This window comes from Panicum hallii, chromosome 3, assembly GCF_002211085.1.
Source record: "Panicum hallii strain FIL2 chromosome 3, PHallii_v3.1, whole genome shotgun sequence".
Classification (NCBI taxonomy): domain Eukaryota; kingdom Viridiplantae; phylum Streptophyta; class Magnoliopsida; order Poales; family Poaceae; genus Panicum; species Panicum hallii.
Genome location: NC_038044.1, coordinates 8384114 through 8403736, shown reverse-complemented (window position 1 = coordinate 8403736; position 19623 = coordinate 8384114). Strand labels below are relative to the sequence as shown.

The window sequence follows — 19623 nt, the reverse complement described above, 5'->3', positions numbered from 1 at the left end:
TTGGTTTTTCCACACGAAAATACCGAAGACAAAGCTAAACAAGTTTAAACATAGAAAGCACGGTGCAATTGCTTGAGGAAAGGGACAGAACTCGGCAACATGCAAAACTACTCGTTACTGAGTATGATCCATTGACATAACCATGAAAGCTCCAAACTCCACTGAACTTTAAATGTTCATAGCAACGTTCTGCATCAATCATCTGAGCAATCAACTTGCCATCGACATGTTTCTAATGTTCAGTCCACAGATCGAAGAATGGAAAAAGATCAAGCTTTTATTCTGTAGTCCATGGCAATCTCAGCTCACGTGTTAGAAAACCAAACATATGGTTCCTTCAATCATGAGGACACGACAATAGGCAAATGACCTTTCGGTGACAACCTTATGGGGAGACACTAGCTGATTTGATGTTCTTCATGAGCACAGCACAATACACTCAACATGGAAACATCATAACCTGATACTTGCTTCAGAAAAAGTGAATTATGTACTACGCTTTTCATACAGCAAACCCAAACAGTCTAAATAACCAATATATAAATGGCGTTTGAGAAAACACGGTGCAATTGCTGAGGAAAGGAACAAGGTAAAAATATCAAATTCCTAGGACCCTCCATAACCTGTCTGACTAAAATTGAATTGTACCCTGTAAACTATTAAGATGGAATCATAAACCCATAACTTCAGAACCAGGTAGTTCGCGAAAAAAAAAATACAAGCATACAATGTCTCAATGTTCAGAAACAACCCCATTTTAACATTGAAACACGACCACAGCAAAATCAGCAATGAAGTTAGGTGGTACTCACTCAACAATCCGCAAGGCAAGTTGACATATACTACAGCAAATATAAGCAGTTTTCTACAATTTATGAAACACAAACATAGTTCTAGTCAGTTCATTTTTTGAAGAACCACCACAACTAGCCCAATCTTTAGCACATGCAGTCATGTACATAACAGATATATCAAAACTTGATATACGATCAAAGAACTATGATACGACCAGTTTATTAAAATACCAAAACACTAATCACACAAAACAATGACAGACAAATGAATAAATCACATGCTTCCATCAACCAGATGTATGCTAGGCCGTTATAATCTTTACTAGCTGCCAGTTGCCATCCAAGCGCTGAAGCGCATCACAAAAACAGAAGGACATATTTAAATCCAATCACGCGACACGACTGTAAGCGCCCTTTGAATGGTAGCGAAATGACCAAGAGATATAATCATCAAGCAAGATAGAAAATGGAACCAAAATTAAACTCGCATCGCATCAGCTCAGTAACAGGCGTTCCAAGAAGATAGATACTGCTACTCCATTCAAGTTTCAAACTCAGACAGATCTAAATGATATTCAATTCGAGTAATCAACAGCTCAATTCATGATAGGTAGGCGGGTAAAGCTAAGCAAAGCGATGCAAGCGATTACGCCTTCTGGTTGTAGACGTAGGTGAGGCCGCACTTGCCGCAGTAGTGGCGGTCGAAGTGGTTGGCCATGAAGGTACCCGCGCCGCAGTCGGCGTTGGGGCACTCCTTGCGGAGGCGGGTGACCTTGCCGGTGGCGTCGTCGACCTTGTAGAACTGCAGCACGGCGAGCTTCACCTTCTTATGCTTGTGCTTGATCTTCTTGGGCTTGGTGTAGGTCTTCTTCTTGCGCTTCTTGGCGCCACCGCGGAGGCGGAGCACCAGGTGGAGGGTGGACTCCTTCTGGATGTTGTAGTCGGCGAGGGTGCGGCCGTCCTCGAGCTGCTTGCCGGCGAAGATGAGCCGCTGCTGGTCCGGCGGGATGCCCTCCTTGTCCTGGATCTTGGCCTTCACGTTGTCGATGGTGTCCGAGGACTCCACCTCCAACGTGATGGTCTTCCCCGTCAGGGTCTTCACGAAGATCTGCATCTTGGCGGCGGTGGGGGGTCGCCTCCGCGCGGCGGCGGCGGCTGGGTAGGGTTGGGGCGCGGCGGTCGGGGGATGGAGGCTAGGGTTTCCAAGAGTGCGGCGGCGTTCGCCTATATAGAAGAGGCGGAGGGTGCGGACTGTTGGATCTAGGGGTTTGGGGATCGGACGGCTGGATCTGGCTGGTGTTGGGCTGGGCTGGTTTGCTTCATCTCGTGCGGCCCATGGGTAACGAATGAGCTGGTTGGAAGGCGCCTGAGTGGTTTCCGTCTTCGCTGGTTAGGAAATGAGTCAGACGGGCTTGACCGAGTTCAGCTGCCATGCCCATGCAAACAACTTGCACTGATCATTACTCGTATATTCAGGTCCAATTTTCTCCAGATTTTTTTTGAAAAAAAAAATCAGCGACCTATGATGAGCCTGCGTTGCAATTGCCAGTATGTACTACGCAAGCTATTGGCAGCTGTATCTACTTCTGTTCAACGTGTAAGCTGTAAAGAGACTTAATGATTCAGCTTTACATGATGATAACCCTCATTTTGATATAGGTCTGAAGCTTCCCAGTTCAAAACATGCAGTGAAGTGCTGAGCCATTTTGGCAGACATTGAAGCATGAAGATGGCAGGTTCACAAATGCAACAATCTGAGGGACAGAAGAGGTGGTTCCAACTTCCAACCAGTTTAACTTTGCAAGTTAACTCAATTAACTTAACATGACGCACAATGCGCGGACCATTCTATGTACATTCACTCAGACTGCCAAGTCACACGAAACAGGGTTGTTCACAATTACGAGATGAAGGTCCGGACGCACTCAGAGAAGTCGCAAACCTCTCCCGTCCTGGGGCATGTGATCTTGCCATCATTTTTCTTGGCCATCTCTTGAAGAGCCTGTGACAAATTCCAGAAATGCACCAACCTAAGATGCTTCAACAGACACATCAGGAGTAACAGCACAGCTGACAACGTACCTTCTCGCTGTAGACATAGCCGTTCGGCAGAACACGTGGCGGATTCTCAGTGTCCATGAGCTCCTTGGTGATGTAGCAGACAAGCTTCGAATGGTGCTGCTTTGAGAAAGGCAGGGGCTCAGCTAGTTTCCTGAAACCCTCCAGGGACAAGGGGTCTTCTTTGGGGCAGCTACCCTCAGAGCAGAATCTTTAGATGGTCAAGGACAACATGATACAAGACACCATAACTACCATAATACTAGCAATCTATGTTTAAGCAGTGAAGACTAAGAGAAAAGTAAGAGATAGTCATGTGAGGGATACGGGGTCTTGAGAGCTGTCAGGCCTGCTTGCAGGTATATGTTCAGCAATGGCTCTGGTGTCATGCCATACAACTTGCAAAAATCTTGCTTGAACATGTCAACAAGAAAGTCCCAGCGGTCTTGCTCAAACAGTATCTGCAAGTAAAAAACAGCATCAGCTAGCAAAATCTTGTACTGCAACTACAGTACTCCAACTGGAGTTGATTCTAGGTAAATGATGAACCAATCATGACACACTACAAGCAACAGTCAGACTCCAGGCATGCTCAAGCCAGGAAACAAGATCTGGTGTGGTTAATATGTTATATTCAAGAGAAGACTATCGATCCCAGCTCTCAAGTCAACTTTCAGCTATAAACCAAGGATCGCCATGGAACTGCAACTTTTTTACCTCCAGCTGCTGTCTGATTCGTGACAGTGGCATATCATAACTGAGAACAGAGAAAATGCTGCTAACCTTGTAAGGAGCACAATTCGTATTGCTTCTAAAAACCAATGTTGCTGTAACACGCTGCAATTCTTTCATGTGAATAGACCCCCAGGGAGCAAGGTATTTTCGAGCATATGCTATAGCCTGTATGCAATTCTTAGCCTTGACAAATTCCACAAACTCTTGAAGCCTCAGTAAAAACTCGAGCTTACTCTGTAGGCAACATAAGATAAGTCAAATAATGTTATATAACAAAAGAAAGAATCGAGATAAATACATAAAGATATATGCCACTAATAAACTAGTAAGATCAGGTTTCTTTGGAAACATAACAGGAAACAACAGTAGTCTTAAAGCCATCTGTAATTGCAAATGTTGAAATCAATTTATCCACCATGAAGCAATGAAACAATTATAAAAAAGGGCGTACCCAGTGCAAAAGCTCCCACACAAGGTGGGGTCTGGGGAATGAAACAATTATTGAAATGAAAAAATCCAACAAGTAAATCAAAATGTCTGATGAAATATCAGAAATTATTACTGGTTGGAGATTAATGGCATCACTGCAACCAGCCATTTATCAGTGCTCTATTGCGAGCATAGATTCATTAACGTCATTACTATGCTGATTGACACAAGTCAATAATAAAGAGTCAAAAAAGTCAAACAAACCTTTGATTTCTTTAATCGAGACTTGTTTTCTGCACACCAAGCTAAAGCAGGAGCAACTTCATTGTTCTGAAGAGAATCAATTACCCTTTTTGCATCCAGGAAGGCATCAATATCAACAAGGTCCTGCATGTCGACGGTTAACAGGTCAGCTGGACAGCACAATATCACTGCAAAATGCAAAGGTTAGATAAAACAATTATGACATTACATTTCACAGATGCTAAAGTAAATCAACTGTTAAATGAATAAAAGCACGAGGAAACTAGAGACCAAAATATGTCAGAACAGTAAAAATGGAATCCAATATAGGAGGCTATAGAAGTCACTGGTTGGATCAGTAGCCAATGTAATCTCCTTGTTTGGTAGGAGGAATGGTATACACAATGTGTAGCATACCAAAGAACATCCGGAACTGAATCATAAAGCTGATCAAAACTTGGCTGAGGCAAGGAACTTTAGCAAAATTCAGCCAAACACAAATATAGAATGGTGGGTGCGCATCATAGTAGATGAGGCTTTGGGAAGGATGCAAGTAGGAAATTCAAATCATTATATTTTAACTTTCGGAAATGTGATACAGGCTTTTAACAGATATTTCTTATTTAAAAGATTGCTCAAACAACAATACCTGGTTTTCCATCCTTAACCCTGGGAGGTAAGACAAGCCACAGATATTGTCCATCCGTTATTTTGATAGCCAAGGCCATATTCATGGGAACAAGTAGCCTATCAAGCTGAAGCCGGTTGCCACGACATCTTTGCAAAATAGTAGGAGCATTTAACAACCCCCTTGTCGCTGCCCTGTTTCCTGAATTACACTCTGGTAATTATTGTGGAGTTCCCTTTGTCTGTCTCAAACATACGTTTGGACTGTTGTCACAAGTACTTTTCATGAACATGTGCTAGTGGGCAGAACTACTGGTGATTGGACCATGCAAGCACGCTCGCATATTCTGTATGCTTTCATGCATGCATATGACACAACTTCAGGATAGTGCAAAAGTGTCACATCCACGGTTCACAAAAGGGGCACATTAGCACATATCAAATACACGATGTTTGCTTATGCACATTGTCAGGTGCATAACAAGCTATGCATGGACTACCATATTGAGAGGAACCTCAATGGCATAGATTGCGTACGAGGTCATACGCCACCGTGATTAACCAAGGCCCTGACATCCTCTACTAGTTGCTAAACTAGAAAACTATACTTCGAAAGCTTTCACGTCTTCTTGATCCTAGATTCTACATCAACATTATAACATTCACAAAAACACACATCAACAGATTAAATAATTTTTTCTGCTAAGTGCAACCATTCTTATACCTGAAGACCAGAAGTCTCAGCTAGCTTGGTGGCGGAATCATAGTAGGACATTCGAAGCATGTAATCGACCAGGATCCGCTTCAGCCGCAGGTCCTCCCACTCGGCATCGTCGCCGGTGCTGGCGGTCGCCAGCCGGTCCAGACGCGCCCGGCACCTCTGCACCTGCAGCTCCTCCGCCCGCGCACCCTCCTCCATCTGGAAGGCATAAAAAAAACCCAACACATCGCTCAGGAAACATCACCAAGACACGATTTTTCTTCAGTGGAATCCAGGAACAAGAGCCGGTGAATCAAAACCCTAAGATCTTCTCCAGGCCAAGTAAGATTCGATTCGGCGAGATACAGGGGGGTGCGGGGGTGGGATTGGGGGGCAGTACCTTGCGCTTGAGGCCGTGGAGGCGGGAGACGAGGGAGGTGAGGTGGTCGACGGCGGCGGCGCTGCTCTCGGCGGGGGCGGCGGAGGCGGAGGAGAGGACGGCGGCGATCTCCTTCTCGGCGAGGCGGTGATTGGAGCGAACGGTGGACCGGAGGGCCTCCAGGGGGACGCGCACCAGCTGGTGCTCCAGCCGCACCGACTCCGCCGCGCGTGTCTGCCGCCCCGCCGCCGCCGTCGGCGTCGGCGGCGTGGGTGGCGCCGGCGATGGCGTGTCGATGGCCATCTCCATCGCCTTTCCTCTTTTCTGGGTCTAGACAGGAAGAGGTTGGGCAGGGGGGAGAGAGGAGAGAGAGTTGTGGATGGATGGGGAAGAAGGGCGAAGAGGAAGTGGTTTTTCTGATGCACTGATTATTATTGTATAGGGTTTGCCTGTCTTGATTGTGGCCAGAGATTGTGTATATCTTGATAATTCCAGCTTTGCATTCAGTGTTACTATATTTTTAAAAATGAGAAGTATAATTTCACCATACATGCCACTTGTAAACTTGTAGCGAATTATTATATAGAAGAAAATAACAGTCAAAGTGCGCATCAAAACCAGAACTTAATAAAATCAACAAACTTAGGGATTTAAATAATATTGTTGAATTCTCATAAATCAAGTGTTCCAACATAAAACTTACGTTATAATTAGAGTAATGTTTTATACGACAGGTCTAGATACTTAGTTTCTTCGGATACGAGTGATAGGAAAACTTTTTGTTACATCTTGTGTTTGTTCCAACTTTGAAGGGCATCCCATGTGATGAGGCGCAACAATTAACAAACCAACCAAAAAAACATCAGCCAAGCAACTGCAGCCATGATACCGGTTTTGCCTTGGCCAAACTTGCTCTAAGAGGTGAAGTACACGTGACAATGCTACGTCAATCTCGCTTTCATGCTGTCAAGTTGTGATGTCCTCTCTTATCCTCACATACAGTTTGCAGGAAGAAAGCATTTAAAAAAAATAAAAAGCGCTCTACCTACAGAGGGTAGCATTTCACTTATTAATCTCAGAGACTCGGGCATCAGGCATCAGCAAACATATTGCAAGTAAGCAAATGATTTCCCTGATAAACAATCTGTTAGGCGGACATCAGCTGATTATGAGAACAGGTGTCAACGCTCGTGCTATGAACAAGGCAGGATTAGGGGGGAATTGCCACATGAATCACATCCATTCGCTCACAAGACATCTGAACCAAAACGTGGATGAAAGGCATAAACCCACTGCAAAAGGAGATACCATCATGTTATTCTTCTCCCAGGTATCAACAGAAGTTAAACCTAGTCTAAGGTGTACAACCCACTCCAGTTTTTTTTTTGGTGCAGAAGCAACACAGGAGAACTGCAGTTCTGAAGCATTATTAGGGAGGTAGGGGGGAATGCAGCAGCAAGAAGGAACAGAATTTAACAGCGTATTCGATATTCTGCAGCAAGGGAGACAATTCAAAGTTTCCGAGGAAAAAAGGGCAAAGGTAGATGTTCCAAGACCACATCCATCCAAAATTATTCCAAAATCTTAGCAAGTATTTTGAGCTCGCAATTGAAATCATATCTGGACTCAGATGTGGATTGCCTTCGTGTAGGTCTGAAGGCAAGCTTCCTTCAGGGCCTCGCTCACGGTCGGATGAGCGTGACATGTGCGGGCGATGTCCTCGCTTGACGCTCCATATTGAAGTGCAAGTACGGCCTCATGGATGATCTCACCGGCATTGGGGGCCATGATGTGCACGCCGAGGACTCTGTCAGTTTCCTTCTCAGCCACCACCTTCACCAACCCTTCAGCATCATCAATCGCCTTTGCGCGGCTGTTTGCCATGAGAGGGAACTTCCCAACCTGGTAGGCAATTCCTGATGCCTTCACCTGTTCCTCCGTCTTGCCAACGGAGGCCACCTCAGGGTGCGTGTACACAACGCCTGGTACAGTATCATAATCTACATGGCCCTCCTTTCCAGCAATGAACTCGACGCATGCAACCCCATCTTCTTCCGCTTTGTGTGCAAGCATAGGTCCAGGAATCGCATCACCGATCGCATAGACGCCATTAACATTTGTCATAAAGCGCTTGTCGACAAGGATTCTTCCACCCTTGTCCATCTCGACACCGATGGTGTCCAACCCAAGACCAGCAGTGTATGGAGTTCTGCCAGCAGATACCAAGACAATATCAGCATCAAGCACACTCTGCTCTCCACCAGCTGCAGGCTCCACAGTTAACTTGACGCCGCTCCCAGAAGTATCAACCCCAACTACCTTTGTCTTGAGCATGAACTTCATTTTTTGCTTCTCCAACATACGCTGGAACTGCTTCCGAATCTCTCCATCCATTGATGGGACAATGTCAGGAGCAAATTCCACAACTGTAACCTCAGACCCTAGCCTGTTCCAGACAGAACCCATCTCTAAACCTATGTATCCAGCTCCAATAACCACCAACTTCTTTGGTATTTCTTGAAGCGCAAGAGCACCAGTAGATGATACAATCTTTTTCTCATCTATAGTAACTCCAGGGAGTGATTTCACATCTGAGCCAGTAGCAATGATTATGTTCTTTCCTTTGACAGTAGTGCTCCCACCATCAATCAAGTCCACAGATACCTCAGAAGGGGAGACAAACTTCCCAAATCCTTTCACATAATCAACTTTGTTCTTCTTGAACAGGCCTTCAATACCTTTTGTAAGACCAGCGACAGCCTTGTCTTTCTGCGCCATCATGGCAGGCAGATCTATCTCCAGATTAGAAAACTTCACACCATGGTGTGCAAAAGAACTTTTCGCCTCATGGTACATATGTGACGAATGAAGAAGAGCCTGGAATTTTGAAATGCATGAATTAGCATTGTTAATTAAGCAACAGAAATTTGACTATTCTAGCTGTAATTAGGCACTTAGGGGAAATACTACTCAATCAAAACGAAGGTTACTGAGTCCCATAATTATTGAAATAAAATAAAGGCATTTACTCATGTTAAGATCAAAAGAAGCCCAGATACTTGAACTGCAATTTCTACAGCCAGCCAAAATATATGCTTATAATTTTACATTTGCAGGGTGATTCACATGCCACTACAAACAAATTAGCCAAGTCATTAAAATTGGTAATTCAGCAGAGTTTGCAACATCATGTTGTCAAGCAAGCACCTCTAAGAGTTACGGACTTACCTACATGGTTTCATCAGGTTTATACAGATGTGTTGGCGTGGATATGAAAACATGAGAAAACACACACAAAATGTATATAATCAGTAAAATGATTCGGAATGCTGAGCACCAAAATCAAACTTCAAGAGGTAGCTTGAGTGAAAATTTACTCCATCATTGAGAGAGCTAGAAGCCTAGAAGAATAACGAGGTACCAGATGAGAAACTAAAATCACAAAGCTCTCAAGGAATCAAGGTGTTTGAATTCAGCATCTAGCTTCACCTCTGGGAAATTGTAAATTGCAGTTGGCATTTTCTTTTCCCACCCAATAAGTAGAGAGGACTTGTGAATGTGTACCATTTTATTGGATGAAAGTAATAACACTGAAGAGCTAACTATCCTTTCAAAAAATAAAAGAAATAGAGCTAACTCCTTGGGGCCAGGCAAAGCTACCTGGCACAGGCAGCGCCCCCAGGAGCATGATTTCATTGGCCTGGGGTGGAGATCGCTGCCTGGCTGTGCAGCTGCCTGCCAGGTTCCAACTAAACAGCCACTACATGCTTAATGGTAACCATCCACAGACAAAGTAGAGGTAGGGAATTGGAGAACGAGACAATATACTTAAGAAGCACACCAACAGCAGAAGTGTAGAATAAACTACGAAAAAACTGAACTCAAACAACCATTCCCCTGTTATGAACAAGTAATGTCAGCAAATATAGAGTTGCAAACACCTGGAGTTGTCACACAAAAACTGCATTCGAGATTTCTCAAGGCTCCACAATTTTCCGCTTTGTTACATGTTATTCAAATTCTGATCCACGGACAATAACTCTGAACCTACTTCTAATGCATTTAGTCTCCATGAACATTTCAATCACATGGCATGATTAGTATTACAAATTGTAATCTAAAAGATGCATCACGTCACAACCAAATTGAAGGGAGAAGTCACAAGATTACACCCTGAACAACGCATTTCCGCAATCAATTCTGCAATCCACCGGCAAACAGCACAGGTAACCTCACGAGCAGAGCCCGAGCGCACAACGCGAAATTGGAACTGTTGTGCGAAATTGGAACTATTACAAGACAAACAATACGAACCCAAAAAATCTCTCAATTAAACTAACCAGTACGAAGTACAAACCAAGCATATAGTAGCGTTCAAATGGAACATAAGATTGACTGCTCACAAAGCTGGCTAAAATAAAGCAACAACCCACAACTCCGAACCCTAGCGCCCGAATTGACGTACGAACAAGCATAGATCTAAAGCTTCGAGCATCACGAGTCGCAACATTTACGCGCAGCCCACCCACCAACCAACCAGATCGCGCACGGTGAAGGGAACGGGATGAGGAGCGCGGTAGTACCTTGGAGGGGATGCAGCCGACGTTGAGGCAGGTGCCTCCCAGGGTGCCCCTCTTCTCGATGCAGGTGGTCTTGAGCCCCATCTGCGCCGCCTTGATCGCCGCCACATACCCGCCGGGCCCGCCGCCGATCACCACCACATCGCTCTCCTCCCCCGATGCCGCGTACGCCCTGAGCGCCGACGCCCAGGCCGCCGCCTGCGGCCGCCGCAGCAGCGCATCCGCCGCCCGCCTCCTAGCCAGGCTCGCCATCGCCATCTCGCGGGCTCCTCGCTTCAATCCTTTTTTTTTTGGCTTACTATTATTTCGGCGACTCGTTTGGCTTCTGACCTTTCGCGCAAGAAAGAAGAGGACAGAATTGTAAATACGGAGTACGTACGAGTCAAGCAGAAGATGAGGGAATGGAAGGGGTGCCCCAGTTCTAGAATGGAGAATGCATGTAGTTTATCGAATTCGATCTATTTGATCAAAATGCTTAAGTCCACGCTTAAGTCCACGCCGTAGGTATTGCAATACACATTAGTTTTTTTAAGAAAATACGATACACATTAGTGCACCTTCATAACAAAAGTACACAATAACTAAGGATTAGTGCAGTATGAATTGCAATGACATTTTTTACCTTTTGTTTGCTTGTCATGAATATCCAGGGGTACGTGTTACCTATGCCTAGATCTTCCTCCAGTATCTTTTAAAATTATTGTATTTTCAAAAATTATTTTCAGATTGTCAGATATTCCACCTCAACCACAGCAATTGCTATTGGGTATATGCAATCATTTGGGTCCATTCCATTAGCAGTAAGGAACTGTCCACCGAACTTGGTTTTTATGTGGCATCCATCCAAACGAATGATTGCCCTACAAGCACTTAGAAACCCTCTCTTGCATGCCTCTTGCATTCATTTAAGGACATGTAACATGTGCTGAAATATCCTTCACTTAGGTTTAGGTAAAAAGTGGTTCCAGGATTGCTCCTCATGAACTCAGCACCATGATCCCATAGTTTATTATATTGTTCTACCTCATCACCATATATTTTCTTTAGTGTCAGCCTCCTACCTCTCCAGAGCTTGGTCCTTGAAGGAGTCAAGTTCCAGTCTTTCTGCACGGTCTTGGCAAAATTTATCAAGCTCATCTTCTCATCAGCTCTAAAGGTCTCTAAATACTTCTCTGCAGGCCATGTAGCGGTGCATCTCATGAGACCCACATTAGATCTTCATCATGAAAGCTTTGGCTCTGCTGTCAAAGGATGCATGCATGTTCCATGGACACCCTTTTCTGCATAGTGTGCTCTAACCCTCCTCCTACCATTCTTTGACAACTTTATTTCTACTTTTTTCTTCAAACTGTATTCTGTGATAGTTTTCCTCAACATCTTAATAGAAGAAAATAACATCCCCACCTTAAAAAATGGATTGCCCATGTCTTCTGCCTTGAAGGTTTTGAACTTGAAATCTTTTCTTTCAATTGTTTGTGGTGACTCCAGATCATCATCTGTTAAAGCATAATCATTATCAGCATTATACATCATTAAATCATCATCATTGATTTTTTTTTCTTCCCCTTTCCTTGCACCCTGATCAATGTACTCTCCATCCACCACATTATCAACGAAGAGGTCAATATCATCATATTCTACATCATAGTCACTATCCGCAAAATCAGAGTCTTCCTCATCATCACTTTCAGGCTTATCTTCTAAAACTTGGTTATCCTTACTGCACTTGATGTTGCTGTAAAATTTTGGCAGTTTCTCATCCTCCTTCTCTACATAATTAATCTTTTAGGACTCATCACCTTGGACAGCACAGCAATGGGTCCAACACAATACCATCAAAGTTCTTAGCAACTTGATTGTCGTGATCAAAATACAAGATAAAATTTTAAACCTTATGAGTTATCTATTGTTTCTTCGTTTAAACTTACAATTCTCAGCCATCAGCCAGATATATTCCAGGCAGTAATCAGTAGATTCTAAGGTTGGGTGCAGTCACCACACATTCTAACATCCAAAAATCTCTTCAATCCAGTAAAAGGACCGAATCTCTCCATCACAGTGATCAAACCAAGAAACAATTGCATCTACATACGTTCGGTTAACCCCAACCCCACAGAAAAAACCAGAATGATGGACCTCTACTGAGAACTCTGTCGACTCAGGGCCTACAACAGCCTAGCGTACATCAATCACAGCACAAGAACTCAAACTGAACACAAATACAATCAAATTTGGGACTGGATTCAACAAAACCTACAGTAATCAAACCCTAAATTCTACCACGGCAAAGGAACTCACCGTAGTCAAGGGCTGGATCCCCTTCGGCGCGGCGAATCGGAGCCATGGAGCTCCTCGCTGCCTCCAATGCCCGATGCTTTCGTGGAGCTCCAGTCCCCCTTGCGTGCTCCTCGCCGTCGAACCCCGTTGCCCTCGCCGCCGAATCCCCTCCACCTTGCCGCGGAACCCTGCCACCACCTGTTGCCTCTCCTCCCTCTCAGCCGAGGAAGTCGAGGAGACTCCGAGGACCAGTGTTTGACCAAAACTAAAGGGTAGGGACCTTTTTGCAAAATCACCAGAGGGCCGATGCTGCGTGGCATGCCATGTCGGCAAAGGGTGCTGCGCTGGCGGGTTTTGGATGGCCGATGAACCACTTAACATTGTTTAGGACTCAGATAGACCATGTGAGAGTTTAGAGACCTAGGTAAAACCTTAGGACAAGTTTGGGGATCTGGAGTGCAATTTACTCTTTATATTTTAACTTTTACTTTTAATTCGTTGTTAACACTAGTTTGTTCTCCAAATTCTAAGAATGCACTTATGCTGGGATGGAGAGAGTAGTAAGTAGTATAAATTGAATATTTTAACTTTTTAAGTGGGACATTTGCATCTCCAGTCAGACTCAAAGCTTATATAATTTCCGCTTGCCGCCTATGAACATGATTTTAACTTTTAAAGAGGGACATTTGCATCTCCAGTCATGCTCAAGGTTGTATAATTTTTTCTTGAAGATGAAACTCATCTCTCCTATATGAACAGGATCTGGAGGAGATGGGAGCAGATCCCAAGATCAATAAACTCCATAATGAACTTGTCGTAACATAATCATACTATAAGTTAAAACTCCAACCAGTTCATAAAGGTAAGATAGGTTTTATTTTAAAAGAATCCTTGTGCTTGTTTGGATCTCAAGGATTGGATTACAAGCAAGTTTTTACAAAACATGTTTACTTGAGTTTTTTTAGGAAAATTAAGTTTTACGTTGTTGGTTAGATCAGTTTTATAGATTGTGTTGTTTGGGTCACGTGAATCAAAGCAAGTTTCCACCAACACGCAGGCACCATTATATTGTATCAAACTAGACCACCTTTCCACCATTTTAATCAATGTAATTGTTATCTGGAGAGCAGTAGATGGATCAAGATACGAGAGCTGGCTTTTGAAAATCAGGGAGAAGTCACTTCTGAGTTTCGACAAAACCAAAACATTTAGTGATCGGTTGGTTTGATGTCTCACAACTAATTATATCGATCCGCTGGAGCTCACCGATCCCCTTACCATTTACAAACCTGGCTTCTCCCTTCTAACTGACACCCGGTCCCACTCGTTGAACCCAACATGTCAGGCTCAGGCACACAAGGACAGAGAGAAATGAATTGCACACCGACCAAGCGCGCACCTCGTCTCGATCGTCCGCATCCTCTAGAACCCCCCCGCCTCTCCCCTCTTTTCCTTTCCCGCTTTTTGCCTCCCCCTCTCCTCGCCTCCTCCGCCTCGCCCCTCCCCCGGCCCCGGCTAGGGTTTCCGCCGCCGGCGACGAGGAGCTGGAGAACCCGATCGCGCAGCCGCTTCGTGGTGGTGAGCTCTCCCCCTCCTTCGCTGCGCAAGCCGATCCTCTTGTTCGAGCTGTTCGCGTTCCCGGGGTTTAGCGCTGGTTGCTTGCGGGGTTGGGGTTTTCCGGTTCGGGGTTTTGGGTGAGCGTTTGGTTCCGCGAAGGCGCGTTTGGTTCGCGGACCGCAGGGCTGGGGATTCGTGGCTGTTGCGTCGCTATCTAGGGTTCCGTACTTCGGTACGGTGGTTGGGGTTTGGTTTTGTTTTTTGGCGGTCTTTACTGCTGAAATGGAGGTGCATTGCTGATGATCGGAGTGCTTGCATCTTGTATTGCGGCCTTGATAGACCGCGCAGGGATAGGCAAGCAATTGGGCTACGAATTTGTGGGAAAAATGATTTCCTTGTTGATTGGTCGGCTCGCTGGTCCGACCAATGCATGCTTTCGGTGTTCTGTTCTCAGAGAAGCATCAGTAGTTATGCCCTTTGTCGTGCTGCTGAGATTGATCTAGATCTGGTCACATGGTTTGGTTTCACCGGCTTGCCTGTTTGTGTTGGAAATGGATTAGAGGCATGCAGGTAGTTTTACCAGTTAATACACTGTTTTCCATTCTTCAAAAAAAAAAAACACTGTTTTCTGTGTTTCCTGTCGCATTCTGGCTGATAGATTAGAATTCCTGTTACCCCTTAGTTTATGATACCAGATTGCCAATTTGAGGGTTGTTTTGTTGGTACAATGCTCATGCTGCTTGGCCCCAAGATTTTGCACAAATGTATGTAGTTGGAGAACATTAGGGGATCAGTGTATTGCATTTTATACCCTTGCATGTTGCCAACTGCAGTGATTAATCATACTCTGCTTGCTATTCGCGGATTTCATCAGTGTCCCTTTTTTTTACAGAGTGACTGCATTCCATGGATCTTCAGGAGCATCATGAGCTCATATTTGGAGAGGAGTTCTGCTTTCCTATGACCACAACTTACTATCCACCTCTTTATGCTCCAGCTGGTATATCGCTGTCTTGATTAAGTGATGTATGTTTCTGTTGATGTTCTGTTACTTAATTTGTTACCTTCTTGTAGTGAATCTTATGAGTGCAGGAATTAATGTGCCTGCCCAGTCGTATCAGCACCCGACAATGTCGAGATATGACAATCGAGCTCCAAATTACACGGTTTGTCCCACAGCATGCGATTTTCTTTCTTGATTCTTGGTTTTGCCTGTTGTTTAAATTTTAATCAGGTTGTCATAATCCTTGAACAGGGTCACCAGACGCAAGGCACATCATGCATGTATTATGTTGTACCTGAATATGGGATCGCCCATTCTCCTCATGGACCTCACCCTTTGCACCCTTATGCCATAGGCGATGGTAGGTTTGTCAGAACCCAAGAGTATCGAGCTGAAACTGTGGAGCACACATACCATCAACCAGTTCCTGCACCCCACTATGCTGCCCTTCCATCTGCAGCGGACAGGACCCCAGCTACCACTGCTCAATCTCTTGCATACACCAATGGCCTGTTTGTCCCCGGTGGATATCAGCAAACCGTAGCAACCTCAGAAAGGGGTGTTGCATGGAATCAATCTGTACAGCAAGCTACTACTTCTTCAATGGAATTTCAAGGCCACACTTTGCTACCAAAGGAACAACCACGTAGGCCAGCCCCATGGAAGCCACAATTCTCTGGCGAGGCTACAGTGCCAGCTAGACTTCCTCGTGCTCCACGGGTATGTTGCTATCCTCACTACGAACTCGTTAAGTTTTACTGCTCTTTTATGTCACAGTTGCATTGGCACAGCTTGATCCAATAACTTTGATGCCTGTAGTTCTTTCTACTGTAGATTAAACCCTGGAACTACTTAGAATGGATGATAAAAGAATATTTGTGTTGTTGGCTTGTTGCTGAACTGAAATTAGTGTGTTTCTCCATCTATGATGGCATATGTAGAACTACTCTAATTCCTACTGGTTGCCTATATTCTTATTCATCCTCTAAACATGTCATTGCCATGATACTGTTGTTCCACACTACTGAAGTTTTCATGGATAATACACTTCTGTCATGTACATTATGTTGCGGTGACATGTCATGAGCCAATGGGCAACCTGTTGGGTTCGAAAGATTGTTCTTCTAGTTTTGTGGTGGTGGTAATGTTCCCAAAGCATGATTTCCTGGGAAACAAGTTTGAGGCCTCAAGGCTTAACCTTTTACGTTCTTGCCATTTTCTTCTCTTTTTTTACTCTCCTATATACTAATATCAAGTCAGCACAGTTCCTTTCATTGTTTAGGGAGAAAAAAGTTATTTCTTGTTATGCTGTCTTTTATGTATCATGTTGACATATCTCCTGACTATCATTAGGGATCGCAGAAGTCTCCGCAAGTGGCAGTTCCTTCTGTCCGGTCTTCACTGCAGCCTAATGTGTCGTACAACAATGAAGTTTCAAATGTTGGATCTGACCTTTGTAGGATGCTGTCATCTGAGAGATCACAACCATATGCAAGAGCCAGCAGCTATGCTAATCGAAGGTTGAGTTCCGTGAGTCAGCAGAACAGAAGTAAAGCAAAAATGTCAATCGGTTCTATGCCCTCAGAAATAATTGTAAAATCCTATACATCAAGGCTCCTTATTGGCAACCCAGAGGGTAAATTAATCATTAGGACTGATCAGTATAACAGAGATGATTTCCAGGTGGTGTATCCAAATGCAAAATTCTTTGTTATAAAGTCCTATGATGAGTCAGATGTTCACAAATCTATCAAGTATGGTGTGTGGTCGACTTCCTCTGCTGGAAACCAGAAGCTGGATACTGCATTCAGAGAGGCTCAAGCTATAGCTTCTAGTACATCTACCTTGTGCCCAGTTTTGCTGTTCTTTTCAGTGAGTTGATCTTAATTTAAGGCATTTGACCTCTTTCATTTGATTCCATGTTCTTGAACTTGAATTACTGAGTCCAATAATATGGTCTCACAGGTCAACGGAAGTTCCAATTTCTGTGGAGTTGCTGAGATGGTTGGCCCTGTCGACTACCAAAACGACATGGATTTTTGGTGCAAGGATAAATGGACTGGCAGCTTTCCTGTAAAGTGGCACATCATTAAAAACGTACGCAACTACACCTTCCGAAGTATCTTGCTGCAGAACAATGAGTATAAGCCTGTGACCAGTAGCAGAGATACACAAGAGGCAAGCTCTCTTTGATGCTTTACTAATTATTCAAAGTCTGAATTCATTTGCTAAGATTGTTGTTTCACTTGTTATGCTTGGTTCAGAAACAAAAACTGTCTGTGCTCAGTTCTCTGTTCTTTTAGTATTCGGTATAGAGCCTGCATGTCGTTTTCACATAAAATGGGGTGCATATATCAATAGTACTAGCAAGTTTTGTTTCTTTGGACAAAGTTGGCATAGCAAAGGTTTTGTCCATTTAGCATTTTTGCTTTTGCAGCTTAGGTAGCGGCATACCTTGATCTGCTGTTTATCTTGGTCTCATCCTGCACCCTACCACTGTGTTCCATTTGCAGATACACTACACTCCTGGAACAACTATGCTTGAACTATTCAAATATACCAGAGCAGAGGGATGTGTGCTTGATGACTTCATGGTGCATGAGGAGAAGGAAGCAAGCTGTAGACAACTCCAGAGGCTTAAGCTGCGCCCGGGTGCTCCACATTTTATACCTGCATGGCATGGCCCTCGTACTTCACCTGTGCTGCCCAAATCAGATAGCATGCTGATGGACAGAATTGTCAGTGGGACAAACAATCTGACTGACAAGCTACAGAATCTCAACTTGGGCAAGCACCATGGTTCATGGCAAGAATTCGGGAATCTGACTAGCGAAGCTTCCACCACAAACAAACAGAAAGAAAGCCATTGCTATGGAAACCAGGTCCATGAGAATCCTGTGAAGGCTAGACCATCTCCAACTCCAACATACCAGCCTGTGGCTTCAGACGTGAAATCTGCTTCGGGTGGAGAACAACAATGCTGGAAGAAGGTTGAGATCATCCCAACTGGAAAACCACAACCAGAAACTGTTGCCAGAGTCTCGTTGAAAGCACCACCTGAGGAGCATCGAAAAGAAGGTAAAAATGCTTTGGTGCACAGTGCATCAGGAGCTCCTGGGATGACTTGTGAAGAAGAGAAGATCGTTGGGAAGCCCTGTTCACCTGCGTTTGATTCAACGACAAGCAAAGCCTGCTCAAAACCCCTGCCTGCTGTTGTTGCGATTGGGTCAATGCTTATCCCGATAACAACGTCCAATTAGTAGAACGAAAATCCTTTCTGTTAATCCGCTCGGACCAAGGTATCGGTAGTAAATAGCACGGTTCTTTTTCTGACTTTGTGGATTCGTGATAACCATGGAGTAAGCGGCCTTCAGTCTAATCTGGCAAACTAGGAATCACTTATCTTAGGATCTGGAAGGTTAATGTTTTCTTTTGGCCTTTTTCAGCATAGTTCTTTCTTCTGAATCTCCAGTTACACTGTTTGGATCTTTTGGTTAGCCTAGTCTCTGAAAAGGAAAAATGCAAGATGTGGTGGTGTGCTTAAACTTCTGTTGAAGATGGATAGCGAAATAAGTCGAATGATCTTGCTATGTTGATAAATTTTGTTACCTGGAATGGTGTGCTGTTTATCACGTGGCTCATTGCTCTTTTTGTCCTTTATGGTTTTTTGCTTAAGAAAAAAAAGGGGCAACTCCCCTTCAGAATTTGGAAATGACTGGTATCGAAAATCAGAATTGAAATTCTCATGGAGCCGTTTCATGTTGCCTATGGATTCCTTCAGCACCTGTCATATAACTTCGGAAAGGAAACCACCTGCTACAATTGATCTGGTTGCAGGCATCGGTCTTCACTCTAGCCACAGACGCAAACTGGAGCGCCGTTCCTTTCTTGAAAGGCAGGCAGCCGTGGCTGTCAACATCACATCACAGGTGCAGGTCCCCGTCCATGCCATGCACTTGCGGGCGAGGACGGGGAGGTCGGTCTTGGGCTTGATCCCGCCGAAGAGGGAGCCGGCCGAGGAGGCACCTGCCGAGCAGGAACTCGGAGGACGGCAGCCGGATGGCCGCGCCGTCCTGCTCCACCCCCCAGGAATCCAGGATCACCGTCTTGCTCCGCCCCCGCACCGCCTCGGCCATCACCGCCCACCTCACGCACTCGAAGGTTCGAAGCTGTAGTCCGCGCCGCCGCCGGTTATCACGACGATCGAGAGTGCTCAACTTCCCAGTGATTGCCGACCCCAC

The 19623-nt window shown here is 44.7% G+C and overlaps 4 protein-coding genes across 5 annotated transcripts; 1 reads left to right on the top strand and 3 right to left on the bottom strand.

Annotated features, from left to right (window-relative positions):
- Positions 1-1240: 1240 nt before the first annotated feature.
- LOC112885731 (ubiquitin-40S ribosomal protein S27a-2) lies at positions 1241-2004 on the bottom strand. Its single transcript, XM_025951360.1, has one exon. The coding sequence runs from the start codon at positions 1906-1908 to the stop codon at positions 1441-1443; it is 468 nt and encodes a 155-aa protein (XP_025807145.1). The 5' UTR covers positions 1909-2004; the 3' UTR covers positions 1241-1440.
- Positions 2005-2483: 479 nt separating this feature from the next.
- Positions 2484-6370, bottom strand: LOC112885730 (protein MAEA homolog). The gene is made up of 7 exons (XM_025951359.1): positions 5987-6370; positions 5611-5805; positions 4281-4403; positions 3636-3821; positions 3180-3313; positions 2877-3063; positions 2484-2796 (listed from the first exon to the last, which is right to left on the bottom strand). Exons 1-7 carry the CDS (start codon positions 6272-6274, stop codon positions 2695-2697), a joined length of 1215 nt encoding a protein of 404 aa, XP_025807144.1. The 5' UTR covers positions 6275-6370; the 3' UTR covers positions 2484-2694.
- Positions 6371-7224: 854 nt separating this feature from the next.
- On the bottom strand, positions 7225-10873 carry LOC112886312 (leghemoglobin reductase-like). The gene is made up of 2 exons (XM_025952179.1): positions 10549-10873; positions 7225-8842 (listed from the first exon to the last, which is right to left on the bottom strand). Exons 1-2 carry the CDS (start codon positions 10801-10803, stop codon positions 7592-7594), a joined length of 1506 nt encoding a protein of 501 aa, XP_025807964.1. The 5' UTR covers positions 10804-10873; the 3' UTR covers positions 7225-7591.
- A 3393-nt stretch (positions 10874-14266) lies between these two features.
- Positions 14267-19009, top strand: LOC112886407. 2 transcript variants are annotated; one of them, XM_025952305.1, is made up of 7 exons: positions 14267-14400; positions 15272-15379; positions 15472-15545; positions 15635-16102; positions 16736-17254; positions 17348-17560; positions 17896-19009. In XM_025952305.1, the coding sequence occupies exons 2-7, from the start codon at positions 15286-15288 to the stop codon at positions 18640-18642; spliced, it is 2115 nt and encodes a 704-aa protein (XP_025808090.1). In that variant the 5' UTR covers positions 14267-14400; positions 15272-15285; the 3' UTR covers positions 18643-19009. The 2 variants fall into 2 exon arrangements, with proteins under 2 accessions (XP_025808090.1, XP_025808089.1); XM_025952304.1 differs by having other exon boundaries at positions 15454-15545.
- The last annotated feature ends 614 nt before the right edge of the window (positions 19010-19623 follow it).

What these genes read in the sequence shown, in the direction of transcription:
- LOC112885731 (XM_025951360.1), bottom strand. Translation starts at nt 1,908, where the DNA reads ATGCAGATCTTCGTGAAGACCCTGACGGGGAAGACCATCACGTTGGAG.
- LOC112886312 (XM_025952179.1), bottom strand. Translation starts at nt 10,803, where the DNA reads ATGGCGATGGCGAGCCTGGCTAGGAGGCGGGCGGCGGATGCGCTGCTG. An exon ending in TCGGCTGCATCCCCTCCAAG is followed by an intron (nt 8,843 to 10,548) that starts GTACTACCGCGC and finishes TCAAAATTCCAG; the next exon opens with GCTCTTCTTCATTCGTCACA.
- LOC112886407 (XM_025952304.1), top strand. Translation starts at nt 15,286, where the DNA reads ATGGATCTTCAGGAGCATCATGAGCTCATATTTGGAGAGGAGTTCTGC. An exon ending in ATCGAGCTCCAAATTACACG is followed by an intron (nt 15,546 to 15,634) that starts GTTTGTCCCACA and finishes ATCCTTGAACAG; the next exon opens with GGTCACCAGACGCAAGGCAC. An exon ending in CAGTTTTGCTGTTCTTTTCA is followed by an intron (nt 17,255 to 17,347) that starts GTGAGTTGATCT and finishes ATGGTCTCACAG; the next exon opens with GTCAACGGAAGTTCCAATTT.
- LOC112885730 (XM_025951359.1), bottom strand. Translation starts at nt 6,274, where the DNA reads ATGGAGATGGCCATCGACACGCCATCGCCGGCGCCACCCACGCCGCCG. An exon ending in TCCACGGCCTCAAGCGCAAG is followed by an intron (nt 5,806 to 5,986) that starts GTACTGCCCCCC and finishes TATGCCTTCCAG; the next exon opens with ATGGAGGAGGGTGCGCGGGC. An exon ending in CTGAGACTTCTGGTCTTCAG is followed by an intron (nt 4,404 to 5,610) that starts GTATAAGAATGG and finishes GTCGACATGCAG; the next exon opens with GACCTTGTTGATATTGATGC.